General features: G+C 33.5%; 1 protein-coding gene across 1 annotated transcript in view; it reads right to left on the bottom strand.

Moving 5' to 3' along the window:
• LOC124532760 (fatty acid synthase-like) overlaps nucleotides 1-20171 on the bottom strand; it is a 31358-nt gene that overhangs the window by 4772 nt on the left and 6415 nt on the right. The window contains exons 4-34 of the mRNA XM_047107821.1: nucleotides 16303-16506; nucleotides 15461-15577; nucleotides 14840-15003; nucleotides 12912-13054; nucleotides 12352-12555; nucleotides 11596-11785; nucleotides 11241-11400; nucleotides 10608-10777; nucleotides 10279-10430; nucleotides 9903-10086; nucleotides 9680-9828; nucleotides 9130-9311; nucleotides 8853-8972; nucleotides 8114-8223; nucleotides 7723-7913; nucleotides 7316-7485; nucleotides 6387-6650; nucleotides 6170-6290; nucleotides 5658-5948; nucleotides 4798-5241; nucleotides 4251-4421; nucleotides 3923-4053; nucleotides 3379-3529; nucleotides 3055-3226; nucleotides 2736-2848; nucleotides 2127-2288; nucleotides 1880-2008; nucleotides 1381-1460; nucleotides 982-1137; nucleotides 528-779; nucleotides 163-316 (exon numbers count right to left, since the gene is read on the bottom strand). Coding sequence (XP_046963777.1) covers nucleotides 163-316; nucleotides 528-779; nucleotides 982-1137; nucleotides 1381-1460; nucleotides 1880-2008; nucleotides 2127-2288; nucleotides 2736-2848; nucleotides 3055-3226; nucleotides 3379-3529; nucleotides 3923-4053; nucleotides 4251-4421; nucleotides 4798-5241; nucleotides 5658-5948; nucleotides 6170-6290; nucleotides 6387-6650; nucleotides 7316-7485; nucleotides 7723-7913; nucleotides 8114-8223; nucleotides 8853-8972; nucleotides 9130-9311; nucleotides 9680-9828; nucleotides 9903-10086; nucleotides 10279-10430; nucleotides 10608-10777; nucleotides 11241-11400; nucleotides 11596-11785; nucleotides 12352-12555; nucleotides 12912-13054; nucleotides 14840-15003; nucleotides 15461-15577; nucleotides 16303-16506 — 5401 coding nt within the window. The remainder of the gene's footprint in view (nucleotides 1-162; nucleotides 317-527; nucleotides 780-981; nucleotides 1138-1380; nucleotides 1461-1879; nucleotides 2009-2126; nucleotides 2289-2735; nucleotides 2849-3054; nucleotides 3227-3378; nucleotides 3530-3922; nucleotides 4054-4250; nucleotides 4422-4797; nucleotides 5242-5657; nucleotides 5949-6169; nucleotides 6291-6386; nucleotides 6651-7315; nucleotides 7486-7722; nucleotides 7914-8113; nucleotides 8224-8852; nucleotides 8973-9129; nucleotides 9312-9679; nucleotides 9829-9902; nucleotides 10087-10278; nucleotides 10431-10607; nucleotides 10778-11240; nucleotides 11401-11595; nucleotides 11786-12351; nucleotides 12556-12911; nucleotides 13055-14839; nucleotides 15004-15460; nucleotides 15578-16302; nucleotides 16507-20171) is intronic.

The following is a 20171-nucleotide window of genomic DNA, read 5'->3' as shown; positions in this document are numbered from 1 at the left end:
TTAATCTTCCATCTTACGATAATTTTTTTCTAACTTGCTAGCTGAAAACTTTATGGTTCAATATTATTCAGCTGGAAAGCGTGTTATTATACTAACTCTTACATGTGTTCTTTACTTAAATCCGATCAAGAACAGTTTTCTGGCAAATATTGCAATACTTACGTCACCAACGGCACCCCATTGCACGGCAAGTGCTGGAAGGCCGAGTTTCTTTCTCTGTTCGCAGATCCTCTCCATCACGGAGTTGGAGAAGCCGTAGTTAGTCTGGCCAATGTTTCCGCGACCGCAAGACACAGACGAGAATATCACAAAGTCCCTATGAAATATCCAGTGCATTAATATTTTTCATAATTGGGGATGAATTGAGATCAATCATTTTATTACTGTGTTCTTTTATAGAAGGATGGTCCATCTCTTATGTTCAGTGCTTGAATAATCAGTGCAAACATTTTGCTGCAAAATATGGGACGAATGGTCTGAAACATTATTTGAATTTTCCCTTATAAAGTGTGTGTATGAAAACTCACTTCAATTTTGGGCACATTTTTTGTGATAACTTGTCCAAATTCATCGTAGCCAGTGCTTTGGGAGCGAACGATATTCTGAATGATTCAGGCGTCTGGTTCTCGAAGAGGGAATCTTTCAATATCACAGCCAAGTTGAATATCGCCTCGACTGCTCCCATAGCGTTCGCCATCTCCAACATTTGTTTACATCCTTCCTCAGTTGTGACATCATGCGTTGAAATTTGTACATCAGCTCCGTAGCCCGCCCATGCTCTATATAAAAGAAGCAAATACAATTTTTTCTAAGAGTTTTTTGCATTATATTTGCAACTAAATACATATTGCGCTTTCGCCATATAACTGATACTTCAAGGATCAAGTTTATAATTTCATATGAAGAACCTACGAACAAACTTCTGAAGGAATTGTTCTGTCTTTTGATCGCAAAAAGCAATACGATATGAATATTACTCACCTCAACCGTGACAATTGGTAACCATTACTGATTCCTCGCCTTGAGGTGAGAAGAACCTTTCTGGCTCCCCTCATGATAAGCCAGTCTGCCAATTCCAAACCGAAACCTCCGAGACCGCCCACCACAATATACACTAACTCTTCGTCACAAGTGTATCTAAAAGAGAAATTAATCTTAGTAGTATCACTGAAGTATTAAAGGAGTATAAGAAGTATCTATGATACTTAATTTTCAACAAAATGAGAATAATTTTTCAAGAATATAAAATATAAGACAAACGAAAAAAAAAAACGATACTATTAAAGATAGATAAATAAAATCCGAGTGCTATAAAAGCATATAAATTAAATTAAATTAGTTAATCCATAGAAAAAAATTACGTAATGATTAATTACGAACCTCGGCACAGCTTCCATTCGTATACTTTTCGGTTTTGTAAAACTACTGCTTCGTTCTTCGTCACGAATTTTAACGATAACCTAAAATAAATTTCTTAAAGTTTTACATTTTGCATTTTACATCCACGTGCTCACAGTTGCCCGTGCCTTTTTTTATAATTTAATTGAATATTCTTGTGACAATTTTTGGCGTACAGTGATTTACAGTAGTTACTATTCTAACATTAACTTATTAACTACTGTAGATCGAAAAGCAGCGGAAATCTCCTCTGCATCCGATGTCTTCTTGCTGGAGGCTCTCGCCCGTACCCATTTTATGTACATAACGATTTACTTCTGTAAGTCACTCTCACCAAAACACTGTTTTTTAAGTGAATAAAATGATGCTACTTGTAGTAATAGTGACCATAATACTTATTGCAATAATAGTATATATAAACAAAAGACTTATGTTCAGGTGAGTTATTCTTCTAAATAGCAAAAATGATTTTAAAACTCACCTTTCCAATATGTTTTCCAGCAGCCATGTATCTAAAGGCGCTCTCGATTTGATTCTTCTCGAAAGTGCAGTGCGTCAGCGGTCGAACAGCACCGCTTTCGATACCAGATAGGAGTAGATCTTGAAGAGTCTGTTCACAATTAGAAGATTCGTACTCGAAATTTGGGACTTTATTTGACGATGACATTAAACTTCAAAATCACCAATAAATCTTATCATTTATGTGAAATGTTTTAAATAAACCTTACCTGTCTAAACTCTCGACTTTGATCGAAAACGGAGTCCAACATGATACCGTGAAAGGATATCTCATTGAAGAAAAAATACATTCCAATAAGCGTATTGTTAAAAATGTCAAACTTTCCGATTTCTAGGAAGCGGCCGCGATATCCAAGACAGCGAACGGAAGCCTGAAAAACGAATCCAATTTAAGTATACTCAAGAAGCTACGCCCAACAAATGGTGTACGCGATTTTAGTTAATATAAGTATCATAGAGAAAATAAAATCCGTTGAGTAATATTAAAGATCTAATCATACACAAGGACACACAGACAAGAAGTGATTTAATACTTTTAGCGACTAAAAATAACAGCTTTTTACTAAATGCATATGTATGTATACACGGTACATATACCAAAATATCATTTTTTACAATTTTGTTTGTCTGTCTGTTCCAGATAATCTCTGGAACGGCTGGACCAATTTTGACGGGACATTCACTGGCATATAACTTATATAATAAGCAGTAACTTCGGCTACAATTTTTTTTTGTCAAATTCAAAAGCGTACAAGGTCGCGGGCACAGCTTGTTTTTTACTATGTAGTGATATATTAATTAAATAAGGAGTCCTATACCTGTAATTTCTCATCGGCAAGTGAATTAAGGACCAGATCAACTCCCTTTCCGTTTGTTTCTTTCCTGACCATGGCTTCGAAGGATGTGTCACGAGAATTGCCGATATGACTGTCTGTTAACGATATAAAAATAATATTATTAAAATTTATGTCCGAAATCTCTCTAGAAATACACAAAAGCCTGGGCCCCGTTTTTAAAGATCCAGAATAACTTTAACAAATCTCTTGTCAACTATTAAAGATGTGAAGATTTTTATTGCATTAATTTTAAATGTTAATTAAAATTTAAATATGGAATCTATATGAAAATTTGTATTACCCTTAAGTTGAGGGAAAAGTCTCTTGATAAAGGCTCGTTTCTCCGGAGTACCAACAGTTGTGAACACTTCGCATCCATAACGAAGGGCAACGTTGATAGCTGCTTGACCAACACCTCCAGAACCGGCGTGGATCAAAATTGATTCTCCTCTTTGCATTTTGCCCACCATTATCTGTTGACATGACGCAGTTCATTTTTATTGGGCGTGCTTATTGGAGGCATTATAAGAAATGAAACCCAATGATTAAACCCAATGTTCTGATACTCGAACTGGCCAAATACAAAAACTTATCTATAAAAGAATATATCTGATATCTAACTTACTAATGCATAGTATACAGTTCCGTAAGCCACAGGCACGCTTGCAGCCTCTTCGAAAGTCCATTCGTCAGGGAATCCCCATAAAAGCTCCCTATCTGCTATCACCATGTTTGACATACCGGAGTTCCTCACCATGGCCATAACTCTGGTACCGCTACAGAAGGAAGTTCACATTTAAAAAAGTTTGTTAATAAATAACAAACAAAGTAAAATTATAAAACATTGTTGTCAAAATGTATGCTTCTAGCATTTGCCTATTTGGTAAAACTTGAAAATAGCTAACAAATTAAATAAGCAAAATAAAAAATTCTTATTAAAGTCATCGATTAGTCACTTTCAATGTTTATGCACCATATCGGTAAACAAGACAGTAGAAAATCTCAAAATGAAGTCTTAAACTCCAACATTTAAGCAACCCGAACAAATTTAATTTGGAGTATTCCTGAAATTTGACTAAACTACCCTAAAACATTCCAAGCAAGCAGTCTACTTCGAATTAGAAAATATTTATTAATTCTGTGGTATTTGAATAAAATAAAAAACTTACTTGCAGGTTCTACCAACCACTTCGAACCCTTGCACGCACTCTTGGGCAAGTCTGCCTTTCGCGACGGCGTCGACAGACACACGTCCCATAGCCGTCATCACGTCGCGGAAATTTAAAGCTGCGCTGTATACCTGGTTTGACATATAAGTTTTGACATATTACGAAACATGCAATAAAATATCGTTCATCTTTCTGAACTATAAGTATAATGTTGGAAAAATTCATAGTATTGGGTATAAACAATCATAAATGTAAATTGTATAAAAACTCTTGAAACAAAAGTCAATGTCCTATATTCCATATTAAGGTACGTAAGTGTAATAATTACATTTATAAGTATATTATCTGGATTCTTGATAACTGGATTCTCTCTGATCGGTCCCTCCAGCCAGCTTAGTGAAGACAGGTCTCCAATGGTGACCGTGTTCACGAAGGCATGGTGTGACTGAACCGTATCTAAATCACCCAGAAGTAAGTGACGATAGGTTCCCCATTGACCCTGTAAATAAAAAAATCTTACAATACCTTTTTAAGATATATTTTGGATTGTATTCATTTTACCTTTCAATTTATTTATTTTTTTAAATCAAAGAAGAGAAACATTCATTAAATCAAACCAAATTATATGAGCAAGCACTTCTGAATTATTTGCTTTTGAGTTATTTTAAGATTTCACAAATATTTAAAAAAGTTAACAATGGTTTAGAATATATTATATTCTGTCGAGAAGAACTGACAAAATTAGGGTAGAATTATTGCATTTTTGAATTGTTATTTATTCATTTTGTATGTAAGCAACACATGCTCGTTATTTTTTTGTCCATATAAAATGTTATTAAGCAATACGCTTTAATAATTCATTTTTATGCACTTACTTCCTGGTAAACATTGATAGCCAAATCCTTATCCAACTGCTCTTCATAGAATTCTAAATCTGGGTTGAATGCTGGTGCTGAGGGATCGGAAATCAATAGACCATAGACTACACCTCCACCAGGTTCCTTTCTCAGGCAATTAATGAGACCTAATAGTCCATTCGTGCAATCATTTTGACTGTATACAACCACTTTTTGTACTACTTCTAGTGCTGCCTTAATTTTGTCTATCCATGCATACGTTTGATCGGCCGAATCGATTTTGACGAATTTAGCCAGCTTTGCTCTAAATCTTTTGCGGAAGAGGACTATGTATTCGAATCCAGTATTGTACATGGTGATAATGTCATATTTACCAGAATAATCTTTTGGATCAATGGGTTTTGTTTCTCGACTCATTATAAATCCTTTGTCGCGAAGAGCCATGAAAGCATTTTTGAGTACCTACAAAAACAAGTTAATTGTTTGAAAATAAGCAGTAAACTTTAGCTTTATAACTCAATTAGCTACAATGTGTTTTTTATAGTGAATTATGAAATAAACAATCAAGTTTGGCAACAAAAGAGCGTGTATGTGTTATTAATACAATGAAAGGTTAATAAAGAAATTAAAAGTGTTCTCATTGTTATGGATTGAAGGTCAAAATATCATGATAATAATGTCATTCAATGATCATTCCTGAACAAAAATAAATATAAATAATTATTTTTAAAAAAATAACAGGAAAGTATTGTGACCACCAATAGACGCCGATCTGAGATATTGCATTTTGTGTCAGTAAGGAATACTTTAGATTTTACACAAAGTTCAGTTTATTTATTCTTCTATATACATATTGAAACAGAAATATTTTAACTCACCTCAGGCCTCTGAAGTAGATTAGCGCCAATGATTATAAGAGTATTGCTTTCTCCAATCAATTTTTTATTTTCCACAGAAATGTTTGATGGCATTTCAATAGGTTCTTCGGAGATAACAGTCAAATCAGCTTGGACAAGAGGCAGATCACCTAATACGTCTGCTACTTTATCTAAAATTGGTTCTAGTCCGTTATTCTTATACTGATCATCAACAATTTCAATACTTTTAACCTTGTAAGTTTGTATGTTTTCAAGTACAAGCTGAATATTGCTTCTGAGAATGTCTTCAATCTGAAAATGATTTAAATTTATTTATTGAGGATTGTTATCCTATTAAGAAATAATGGCGAATATTGTACTTCAATTGTATTCGTTACTGGTGGAAACAATTTATAACAAATAACGAAATAAAGAGTTTTCTTTTAACTAATTGAAACTATAAGAAACATATCTGTTTTTTTCTACTTTAGTTGGAGAACATCAACATTGGACCAACTCGTCTATTACTTTACCTTCATTTGAGTCTTTCCATAATTTGGAATGAATATGTTCTTTTCCAAAACTGGCACGCCAAGAGGAATCCTTCTTGATATTGGTGTTGCGTGTAAACCTCGAATTTCCACACCACCAGCCCTGTATAAAATATATATTAAAATGATGGCACAACCTGTATTATATGTAGTAGTTAAGTGCTTTTTATATAAAACCTTTTTTTTTTTTAATTCTTACCTAATACAATCAACATGAGGATACACTCTTATCTCAAATGACTGCTTCGTAGGATCTGGGTTCATTTTGGATAAAGCGTCATAATGCATATTTACATCTATGCTTAACTTCTCAATCCTAGTGGGCACGAAGAGTCCTCTGGTGTCTTCACCGATTATCTTCATCTGGAGCATGCAGTCCATAAAGGTGACCCAGTTTTCGACCCAAGCCAAGCGGCCACGGGTACCCTCTACATTACACCCAAGTACACCTCGGAAGAGGCCACTATGAATAAAATTAATTTAAATTACTACTTTCAATACGTAATAAATTCATTTTGGGCTTTCCATTATCATCGAGTCTAATCAAATCAAATGTACTTTAAGTAAACTGTACAATAATGCATTTTTGAATTGTCAAAATTTCAACTCTATCATAGTTTCGAAAGTAGCCTTCATTGGCTTGATAATATCAAGGTCGAGGCTAGAATATGATTGACGTTTAACCGAAATTATATGTACGTGAAATTCAATCTTAAAATTACTCGATTTTCGATGGAGTTTTATGGTAGAATGAAGCAATTTATGAAAAATAATCAATTAAAGAAGTTATTTTATACAAACAACGTATTTTTAATGCATTTTGATTTTGCAAATACCTTCCAAACAATTTGACGTTTAAAACTAACATACAAACATAGCCATCCCCCCCCCCCCCACAGATATATACACAGATCCAAGCAATCTAAATATTTCAAAGTTTTGCCTTAAAAAATCAAACAATATAAAGTCATGAATGAAACCTTTGTCTAATCTTCAGTTATTGCTTAGTAGTTGCAGTTAATTTGCAGCAGGAAAATGTATGCATGTTGAAATATATTTGTGACGCGATAACCATTATTTGAAAAAGTATCATAACACGCTCACGTCACTTAAATAATTGTGAAATACCTGTACTGGTAACCCCTTAGACGTAACTCCTTGTAGAAGTCCTTTGTAAGCAGATGATTATCATTTGCCTCAGCGGATTCAGGCTCAACTGGGATCGAACAGTATTCTTGTCCAACGTTCTTCTCGGCGTATATACGTCCAGTCACAATGGATGCTCCACTTTCAACAACCTGATCAATCACTATTATTAGTATTGTGACATTACCTAAATTATTACTAAATTCTATATTTGAAATATGGACACCAGTAAAAACATATCGAACGACTTTAAAATGTAGCATTATTTTAACCTCACGCTTTCTACTTATCTTCCAATTTGTCTCTCTGCACTCTTTTCAGAACATCTGAAGTATTATCCTAGTAATACTTATCTAAAAATAAGCTTAGTCATGACAAATTATGATAACCTCAAATTGTCCACTTCCTCTCTGGATCATAACAATGAACTCTAACTTCCCATTTTTAGGGATGTTAGTAGCTCGTTGAAATCGAACGTTCTCGAACACCACGGATACTTCTGTGAACAGCTCTCCCATCATCATAGCAAGATTCTCCCACACCATCAATAAGTAACCAGTTGCAGGGTACAAATTACGACCTAGTAAGGAAAGTACACAAATCAGACGACAGAGGATGAAAACGAGAATAATTTAAAGAATATAAAAAGAGGTTGTATATGTATATATGCGAATTTCGATTATAAATATAAAAAAAAAAAAACTGTTATAGATCTTTTGTTTTAGCTGACTTAGTCTGAAGAAACTCTTAAAGCAATATTAGTGAACAAATGTATCTTACCGTCAATGACGTGCCCGACCATGTAATCGTAATTTTCATCATTAAGAGACATTTTCACTGTTCTTTCACCAGAATTCATTTTAGTTTGAGTTCCATATGATGTTACGTACCTATTAAAGATATAAACGAATTAAAATTATGATATATATGAAAAGCATAGCAAAATAAAACCAATGTGTTTCAATAATTGTATTTGGAGGTTTCATGTTTTGGTTTTTTTATGTGTCTGTATTTGCCTCTATGCTTGTAATTAAAGCTGTAGTTATGACTATTTCTATCTATTGTAAGCCTATAAAGTATTTTAAATATAATATTTAAAATAATCATTAAATGTTATATAACTTCTAGCTGTTGAGCTATATTCAGTCACAGAATTATATGAATGTAATGAATACTTTTTGGTTTGACATTTTTATAAATAAAAGTAGAAATACAATATTATTACATTTGACATGGGAATTGTTAATCTGCCTTTAAATACGGAAGATAATGGATGATTGTAAAGAAAACTGTAAAAATAAATATTGTAAACCATATTAAATATTGTTAATTATTTGATGTTCCTGTTTATCTGAAGCTGGGTCTACACTATGTATATCTATTACGGTATATATGTGTGCGTTTCTGTAGAAGGTCCGAAAATCACGATCAAAACTAGAGCACACACAAAACAAAAAAACTGTTGTTCATCTGGATGTAATAAAGGCAATATATATAGACGGCAAAGTCTTAAGCTCACCAGTCCTCAATGTGTTCCCATTCTACGAGGTGTGAAAGCATTGGAGTTCCTTGTGACACGGGGAAATTTATAGTCGGGTAAACATTTGCTAGGTGCAGATTCAATCCAGCTTTGTACAATCTGAAATTCATAAGTCATAAGTTGTATTTGTAAAATAAAATTTTGCAGTTTGATGCTAAAAAAGATATCTGGAGTAGTTGGTAAATTTAATTACACAAATCTTCCTATTAATAAATACATATATTATTAGATGGATGCCGGACAATTAATTACTTACTCGCCTAGAGCCGTGAAGAGAACCTGTACGTTGTCTTGGTTACTCTCAGTAAGGGAAATGTTAATGACATCCTTCTTAAGAGATCCAGATAAAATTGTCTGTAGGAGGCCATGTGGAGCTATTTCTACTACGATCACATTTTCAGGGATTAAACGAGCCGTCGCCTCGAAGAGAACTGGACTCTAATAAACAAACATATGCTTAGTACAATTGATCGTATGATAGAAAGGAACAATTAAAATGAAAACGCCATTTCCATAAATATGCAATTGTCCAGGAACATTCGAAGAATGTTATTAGACAAAATGTGCCATTACAAATATTAAATATAGTAGACTATGAACGATAGTAACGTTGTTTTATTTTCATAACAAATACGAGGAAAATATTTTTTATCTTAACAAAATATATTTGGGAAATTATTTTCGTTTCAATAAAAATGACAAAAGATTCTATAAAATCTACGAAGTTGGAGTTAGTTTATTAACAATTTTTATTTATTATTTGTAATCCATCTAGATCTTTCGGCTTTATATCGTCCTGCACTTACTAGGAAATTGTTTGTGTGATATTCAGCAGAAGACATCTCAGCCTTGTGATCTTTCCACGAGGCCTGTGGTATAGAAGTGGAAAACCAGCGCTCTGAGCGTTGTTTTGGAGCTGGTATTACTTGCTTCAAATATTGAAGAAGTTTTGGTCCTATTTGAAAATGGAAATAGTTTTACAATTTGTATATTTTAATAAATTATTATTATCAAGTTGTAATAACTCACCAACTTCAGCGACGTATCGTGAATGGTAGGGGATATCGTAGCAAGATATATCTTCGGCATAGATTCCTTGCGCAACCAGTTTGGCGACAAACGTTCTCATAATACTTGCTGGCCCAGTAATTGTACTGGAGTTTGGTCCATTTTGGCAGGCGACTTCGAGTTCAGGTGGAAGTAATAAATTAACCTATTTTTATAAACAAATGTAGCGTAATTTTATACAATATATCATTTTTAAAATATATTATTCTAATCTTATTTAAATTTTATGACGAAATATTTCATGTGTAAAATAACTAAAAAACAAATAACTGCTCAGATTCGAATGGCACATATGAAAGAATTCAGGTTTTCTATAAACGTCATCTTCGAAACTTACATGATTATATCCAAGACCCACAACAGCCATGGATCCCTTAATGTTTGGAGTCTCGATACAAGCCAGACCTACATAATATGCAGAGAGAATCGTCTGTTCCGCTGTCAAACAGTCATCTGCGTAAGCGCAACCTAATTCACCAAGACCGTGACCTAAATAAACAAATTTACAAAAAATTTTAAATTAATTTAAGTTATAATCACACTTTTATGAATTATGAAACGTTGAGTAAGTACAATTAAAAATTCTTAGTTATTGGTATAATCATAATTAGCTTATACTTAATGCTACCTCCATAGACCTTGTTTCCATGGTCTAGTATTCCTTACCAATAATGAAGTCGGGTTCAATTCCAACAGCTTTGAGGACATTCGTGAGACCGATCTGCACAGCGGCGACGCCGATGAAGGAGTTTACGATGTTGTCGTCTATCTTTGTGTTTGGATTCATTATGAGCTCCCTTAAGTTTACGCCTTTAGGCGATAAAGCCTTGTGGCACCTGAGAAAATTAACATATCAAATTGTTTTAACCGTAGCCAATTTTGTGGAAAATATTATTGTTTTACTTATTAATAAGTAATATTCAGAAAAGAAACATCTTTAATAAGTAGTTATGTTTATATTAGTAATTTAATATTATTGCTGATCTTATTGTAAAATTAATGTTGTCTTAAATTTTCGCGATTATTACACTTTTAAATAAAACTAGTTATAACGGATTTGAATCGCGTATATTAATTATTTTTGGCATCCCGACGTTTCGAGCACTTTACAGCGTTCGTGTTCACGGGTAGACTGTAGTCTACCCGTGAATAAATAATTAATATACGCGATTCAAATCCGTTATAACTAGTTTTATTTATTGTAAAATTTTCAGTTAAAAAGTATCATTAAAATTCATTAACAATTTATTTAAAATTCTACACACTTTAAAACTGATCATGTTCCGCTTTCGCTCTTACTTGTCAATAGCAGCCGAAAATACAGGGACCCTCATGAGCTGTGCAGCTATTTCTGGCCACTGAGCACCCATACCAGAGTACACAAAGCATGTTGGACGATGGGCATCGTAGGAGGGTTGGATACTGCGAGCTAGTGACACGCTCTTTGTAGGTGTCGATCCTGAATATGAATGAATTAGTTAAATAACGATAAGAGAAAATGGCATTGGAATTTGAATAGAATATTGCGCATGCGTTAACTAAATTCAAAATAAAAAAAAATGTACTTATCATACGATTGATCATAACATTTGATTTTTGATGAATCAGTTATATTTATAGATCAAAATAACTAAAGTCTTGATTAAAACCTTACCCAGTAAAGTGTATCCTCTAGCAACGTGGCTTCTTATGTCGTCATCGTGTATCGCGTGCAAAAGTCTGACAAGTTCAACGTCAACTGTTTTCGATTCAAGGTCATCTAGAATCTTGGCCACAGCTGATTCAGTACGACCTGACACGCAGACCAATCTTGGTAAGTCATCAGATGGTAATCCATTGTTAACCTGGTTGATAAATGGTAAATTATTAATTAATAAGGCTTAGATTAAAAACTAGAGTTACGCATACATTTGATCTTTGATTGATAAACAATATTAAAAACAGGTTTACAGTTGATAATCGTAGATTTTTTTAGACTTTTGTTTTTATATGTTAAGCGATATAATCTAAATCTGTTAGCTGAGATGGCCCAGTAGTTAGAACGCGTGCATCTTAACCGATGACTTCGGGTTCAAACCCAAGCAAGCACCACTATATATGTACATATATGTGCTTAATTTGTGTTTATAATTCATCTCGTGCTCGGCGGTTAAGGAAAACATCGTGAGGAAACCTGCATGTGTCTAATTTCATCGAAATTCTCCCACATATGCATTCCACCAACCCGCATTGGAAAAGCGTGCTGGAACATGTTTCAAACCCTCTCCTTAATGGGAGAGGAGGCCTTAGCCCAGCAGTGGGAAATTTACACTTAAACTGTGACATCAAGAGTAGACCTTCGTATTCTCTTTTCAGTCCTCCATACATATTGTACTTTATTAGCAAGGTAAGCGTTGCTCTAGTAACTAACCTTCGATCTCGCGACATTTTTGAGCAAGATGTGAGCGTTCGCACCTCCAAAGCCAAAGCTGTTCACACCTGACATTCCACGACCCCAGGGCTGCTTCTCCGTCACCACCTTTAGTTTTCCATCCTTGAGGGCTGGTACCCCTTCTTTTGGAACTTTGTAATTAATGTTGGGGGGAATGTACCCCGTCGTATATGCGATGCAGAGCTAAAAGAATATTGTAACATTAAATTATATTGGGAATTACTTACATTTTTTTAAAACAAGAAAAACTTTAATACTGTAACCTGATCGTTAACTCAACTTTCAGTAAAAACTTTATACCTAGCTGTAGTAAAATTATTGAACGTAGCGAAACGACAGTTACTACTATTTAAAATAGAATAATAACAAGATTCAAGAATACATTATTGGTAGTATATCGGTTTGTATGTTTTTATTTACATTTATATAAAAACTGATCATTTCAGAAGTTTCTGACATGGTGCCGTAAATAAACAAATTCTGTAGTATATTTAGTATTGCACCCATGCGAACTTCATAGCTTGACAAATAGTTCTTACCTTTGCAACAGAACAAAGACCTGACGCTGGTTCACTGTGTCCCAAATTTGACTTAATAGAACCGATCATAAGAGGATCAGATCGGCCAGTACAGAAGATGTCCCCAATCACGTTCAGCTCTACAGGGTCTCCTACTTTCGTACCTGGAATAAATAACTCCTCAATAATTTTATTTTAAAAATTGACAAATCTCAGGCATTTTATTCGATCGAAATAAATTCATACATTTTACGTCTAAGAACTATCGCGCTCTGGTAACTTTTGTCACAGTGACTGTTTCGTCAAGTTCGTGAATATGTACAGATGCAGACACAAATGTCACCCAATTGTGCATATATATTCATGGATTCGACAAGAGTGACGAAACAGTCATCGTGACAAAAGTTACCAGTGCGCGCTAGTTCTAACATTGTATAAGTCAGTTACGTTAGCTACAGTCGAAACGTCTTATGTCTAAATTACAATTTACTATTCTCAGTAAATGAACGTTATTGTTTGGTTCTAAGAAAATCTAGATCTAGATTATCAGAGTAGATTTGCGTAAATAGTCCAGGTCCGAAATCGATAAATATCATGCAGATATATAGCAACAAAAAGAAAAAACAAAATAAGAGGCGAGATGGTTCAGTGGTTATTACGCATGATCTAACTGATGATTGTGGGTTCAAATCCAGGCAAGCACTAATGAATATTCGTGTGCTTAATTTGTGTTTATAATTCTTTTCGTTCTCGGCGGTGAAGGAAATCATCATGGCGAAAACTAAAAGAAATTCTGCCACATGTGTATTGCACAAACCCGCATTGGAAAAGAGTGGTGGAATATATTCCAAAACCTTCTCTTCAAAGGGAGAGGATGTCTTTAGCCCAGCAGTGGGAAATTTACAGGCTGTTGTTGTTGTTGTTGTTGATGTAGCAACATATTCTTCTTTATTCTTTAAATTATTAAACACAATCAAAAATCGAACGTAGGAAGTACTAATCAATCAAAGTCGTATTGCCATCAAACAATTCTACCAAAATGTCGAAACGCTTGGCCCTTGAAGTAGTGGTGCCAAAAGCTTCATCAAAACTATAACACCTCGCCCCATTGCCTCCACTGGTGACGGGAGGGCTGGTTCGTTTTTTGACCAGAGAATCGGAATTGCGATTCAACGGGGAAATGCTGCTAGCATTCTTGCCGCCATTCCACGCCGTCAAGGTTCATACATAAACTAGTTTTAGTTCATATTTGTATATATTTAGGCATTTAATGCTATTAATATTTATGACAAATTGTTATGTAAAATATTTTGTATAGTAAAATGAATGTAGTTAATTCGAATGTATGTAACAGGTCTACTTAATTAACACAAAAGAATTATAATTTTAATTCATACCAAAAATATTTTAAACTTTAGTGAATAGAGCCCTTGATATTGAGAATGAGTAAATCACATCGATCTAACTGATTTGTAAAAAAAGTATAATTATGATATTTTGCAAATAAATTAAATGATTTCAAATTACAAGTTGCAATACAAAATTTAATTTTCGCAGTCTACAAACTATTGCTAACTGAAGATATAATATCAAAAGTCAAGATATTCAGAGGCTTTTGGGTAATGCTTGTTAAAAAAGCGATCATTTTTACTCATCTTTTATATGACCTTTAAAATTACAAAATATATTTGATGCGTTTTAATAGGTATATGCATAAAACATGCACAATATAAAACATTTTTACGAGTAATTTTATCTATTGTCCACCCACTTTTAATACAGAATTAATCCGTACCCAATTATGTAATTTAAATACATTGTGCATTTAATATATGTATTATGTCAATATGGTCTTTTTTATTTCAGCGCCAGGATATTATGTAAATGAATTCCAATTTTTTCAATAATATTTTTTCATAAACAACAACAGTTCAGTATAAATCACGTACCTGTTCCATGTGCTTCTAAATATTCAAGGGCGGTCGGTTTAATAGAACATTCCTCATAAAATTCGTCGATCAAAACCCTCTGCATGTCACCAGACGGGTAGGAGATACCGTGCTCTTTATACCCATCACAGTTAGTCTTAGCGTGAACAACTTGGGCATACACTCTGAGAAAAGATATAAAGCTAGAATGTCGATTTCTAATCAATTTTTTAATATTGCACATATTTTTCGGATGGGTACTTCAAGAGTTTTGAAGTTCTTGAGCATGGATGTGGATGGATATAGAGGTAGAGGACGACCGATGAAACGATGGATGGGTTGTGTGAAAGTCGTTAGAAACAATGTTACTGATGAGATGACGTCCGACAAAGAGGTATTGAAGGAGAAGACATGCTGCGCCGAACCCAAGTAGAATTGGTATAAGGGCAGGTGGGTGATGATGATGAGGTACTTCTATAGTTTTGTACATGATATTCTTTGGGATATTTGCTGGTACAAAACATGACGTATTAGCAAAGGATAAGTGTTGAAATGTGTAGAAATATTTAAATTTGATGCAACGAATTTCCTGATTATGTTCATGACAATAATATATTAATTTCATATTCATGCTTGTGTTACCTTCTCGAATCCTTAGCCTTCTGCAAGAAACAAACGACAATTGCTTCAGAACGGGCGTATCCATTTGCAGAATTGTCAAAACTGTTGCATATTCCATCGGGTGATAGGGCGCCTAATCTAAAATCATATCAAATAATATTAATCAACTTAAAATATTTATCAGAATCAATATCGGGTATCGTCTAAATCTGTAGTCAATTTAAACCAGCTTCAGAATTATTGGCTTTTCCCGAGGAATCTGATCCCTAACAATCTCCTTAAGTTATATATTTATATATGTCAGTTCCAACTCACTATCAGCTATCTCACAAGAACAGGTTCATAAGCAGATGCCGAATTAGATTAGTGAACTGCCTTAGTGAAGTTTACGGAGACATGAACGACAGCAACTAAGACCATGTAGATGTATTGTGATACTAGTTAAACTAGTTATAAACAATTTTATATAACAATATCATTAGTGGAACGTCAGAAATGATTAAGCGATAGCTAAAATAATTTTGGTCATAATTATTCCTCGTTCCTACACCTGTTGGTGTATCTAAATAAAAAGAAACATATACAGCATCCAATAAAATCTTAAACATCTAAGTCTTAAGTACTAATATGTTTGCCATTTAGAGGCGTGTACAACATGCAAAAAATCTATGCTGTATACATATCTATATTTTTAATTTGAATCTAGTGTGGATTTTACAAAAAGTTATATAATAGACAATAGGGATATATCAAAAGTGCACGAAACTGGCTGAGGCCAAGGGGAAAAATATCTCTAGGTTCGTTTGTGAGCCATGTATTAAATGTGTTACTCATGCGAGGTTTTTAAAAATCTTATTCCTTACCTGAAGAAGTGCATAGATACGTAGGGATGGAGGCACAGATTCGATCCTCCAACAATGGCCGCATCGCAATGGCCATCACGAATAGCTTTAAATGCGTGTTCAAAGGCGTAGAGGGAACTAGAGCAACCCGAGTCTAGAGTGTAGGAAGGGCCGGTAACTTCAAGCCAGTTGGATATTCGGTTAGCTAACATGGCTCGTGAACAGCTGAAAATAAGTTTAAATATATTTTTGGTGTATGGAATTTAATTTAAATTATTATTAGTAAAGAAAAGAGATGTAAACTTTGAAGTAAAAATAACCCATATTTTTAACACATTATATAATTTCGTATGATCCTAATTTTTCACATATTTCGCCGTTATTTTCAAAGATTTGATCATAATAAAGCGTTGGCCCAGTGGTTAGAACGCATGCATCTTAACCGATGATTGTGGGTCCAAACCCAGGTACCACTTAATATTCATGTGCTTTGTGTTAATATATCACCTCGTGCTCGACCGTGAAGGAGAACATCGTGAGGAAATATGCAATTTCATAGAAATTCTGTCACATGTGCCAAACATTGGAACAGAGTGGTGGAATTTATTCCAAAAACCTTCTCCTCAAAGGGAGAGTCTGTTGTCATCGTTGTTGTTGTTGAAAAGACATATAGACTTTGAACACTAATACATTTTTTGTCTACACTGTTAACCGTTGAAGAGTACGCTCATCTGGAGCCAACCCAAGATTTGTTAATCATAAAAATTGCAGTATACATATAAGTCGTTCGTAGTTAATGTAATTCACGCTTCATTTAAAGAAAAAATGGCAATTAAAATAAAATGAGTAATGATGTAAATTGGTGCTGTTTAATTACATAAATTGAAATTGATCATATGCATGCTTCAAAATTTGAAAATAAATTAAGAGAAAAAATCAGTCCATTAGTTGTAGTAAATTGTACTTAGAATAATAACTTTTATTATATATAAATAACAATGTATTTCGATAGGCATTTTATGGCATTTAATTAATATGAATATAAATTGCAGAGGTAACATCAACCAGCGCAAAAATGTATACACTTGTATTTGTTCTGGAATTTATTTACTTACATTTATTTTTCTACACTACTATTATAAAGAGGAATAGTTTGTATTTTTGTGTGTATGTTTGTTTGTATTGATTAAACTTTCACCATTAGAAAGCTTAATTTATCTTGAGTAACATAGGCTATATTTATTACTGGAAAACAATAGGGATCCTTACTGAAACTTATTTAACGTAGCCCAAGGTATAATATGCTCTAAAACGTCTTTCGTCGACCGCCTCGTGGAAACTGTTAATGATAAAACAAAAGTATGTTCTACAATATTGAAGAACATATCAATATCTATAAAAAGTTCACGATACCATACGTCCAAATATTATATGCTATATCACATTAACTACTTTTTACACTTTAAAATTTAATAGAAATACTCACCAAAATTAGACCATATTATTCATACTTCTGCTTAAATAATTATCGAAATAAAACGTATTGTTTTCAAGACTGTTTCAATTCATATAGATTACTATTGAATTATTTAACTCGGCTGTTCCTTTATATATTACGAAATAATATGTTATGAAAATAAAAAATAAAATCACTCTCCCTTAAGATGAAGTACGTAACTTAAATAAAAAAACGAAGACCAAATTCGCATTGTAAGTATAAATAAAAAATGTACCAAAAAAAAAAAGGCAATTAAGAAATCTTATGCTCACCCGTTCGAAACCGGGACGCGCCGCTAGTATTAACGACACCGACCCGACACAAAAAAATTATATAGTAAAAATAAAATTAATTAATAATATTTATCGCTCAGGAATAATATAGATTTCTACCAGTGGAAAAAATTAGGACCCCCTTTCCATTATTTCCGCAGATTAAGTCCCATATAAACAAAAAAAATTTACTTCTTAAAATATTATCCTCCTGCCCTTATCCCAATTTATTTGGAGTCAGCGCAGCAAGTACTATACTAATACTTCCTTATCTGACGTCATCTCATCAGTAACATTCTTTCCAGAATTATCATCTTTCACACAATCCATCCATTGTTTCTTTGGTCGTCCCCTTCTTCTCTATCTATCCGTTGATGCTCAACATCTTTCTTACAATATATTTCTCCGCATAACATGCCCATACCATGACAGCCGGCTTCCACACAGCTTCAACTTCCCCTTATGTACTCATTCCTTAATCTATTCATTCGCTCACCACATATTCCTCTCTCATTCTCTGATCCATATCATCATGAACCATATCATACATAAAATCCATATTATTTAACTATTAGTATGTATGTCGTAATGTATTAGCCTCAAGTCATTGTTGATTTAATAAAATGCTTCAATTATAATGGGAATGGGTGAAGTATAATGCTGATCAATATTACTATCACATATCATACGCATTACGCACATTGTAAAAAACAACATTATGGTGCAGTGTAAAAAATGTAAACTATTTTTATCTACATCTAAAGATGACATTGTGAAATGCAAGGGAACATGTGAAAGTGTCTTCCATAAAAAATGTGTTAAAGGCTTCAAGCAATTTTTGCAAACAGAAATATGTGAGGAGTGTCAAAAATCTTACAATAAAGAGCAAATACTATCGCCGATCGGTGTAGATCGGTATAGATTCTACAAAAATGTCAGTAGAAACGCTTCTAATAGAAATGAATAAAAAGTTAGAAGTGATTTTTAAACTCGAAAAGAAAATAGATGAACTCGTGGAAACAGTGGATTTCTATTCAGAGTTATATCAAGAAATGACAGAATTTAAGAAGACCGCGGAAAACAAAATAAAGGCCTTAGAACAAAGAAATGTATATATTGAAAAGTATAATGTGGCGCTAGAAGAAAGAATTATGAGTTTAGAGAAGAAGGAAAAAGAAAAAAATATTGAAATTGCATGTCTTCAGAAGAATGGTGATACGGAGAATATTAAATAAGTTATCGAAAAATTTGCCCGAAAATTAAATTTAAATCCAGAAGACATTGAAAACGTGGAGAGGGTAGGTTCACAAAAAAATGGAGGAGAATGGCCCCGTCCGATCGTAGTGAAGCTGCGATCGAAAGAAGCACGGGACCAATGGTTACAAAAGCGGAAAATTCGTATAACCAACGGCGACATATATGGTACTGCAAATAAAGTCCCTATATACATAAATGAAGACCTGACTAAAGCGACTAGAATATTATTTTGGGAAACCAGAAACCAACTAAAACAATTATATAAGTTCATTTGGGTACAAAACTCTAATATTTTAGTTAAAAAAAGCGAAAATGAAAAGATCATTCGAATTAGAAACGAAGGTGACATAAAAATATTATGCGAAAATAACAAGCAGAAATAATCAAAATATAATAAGTGCCGCAATGGACATTACCACACAACGCGATTTTTTAATATTGCCCATAATTCGATGCCTTGAATAGTCTAGATCTATACGATATTAAATACACTAGATACCAAGATGCAAATGACTGGACACGAGATATTACAGCTAATTGTATAAATATTATACATTTAAATATTCGCTCACTACGGAAACAATTTAACCAATTGCTTGTTTTACTTCACGATTGCATAGTAAAAAGAACATTAAATATAATAGTGTTAACAGAAGTAAATATAAAAAAAGAAGAAGTATCCTTATATATGATTCCGAGATATTTGGTTTTTTCTTATACTAGAGAAACGAAGAGAGGTGGTGGAATATTAGTTTACGTAAGAGATGATTTACAATACACTACGGAAATACCACGACTACAATATAAGTCAGCAGAAATAATTCATGGAAAATCGAGAAACGGAAAAAATAATATGCATATTT

This window comes from Vanessa cardui, chromosome 10 (assembly GCF_905220365.1).
Source record: "Vanessa cardui chromosome 10, ilVanCard2.1, whole genome shotgun sequence".
Taxonomy (NCBI): Eukaryota; Metazoa; Arthropoda; class Insecta; order Lepidoptera; family Nymphalidae; genus Vanessa; species Vanessa cardui.
This window is presented reverse-complemented; position numbering and strand designations above follow the sequence as displayed.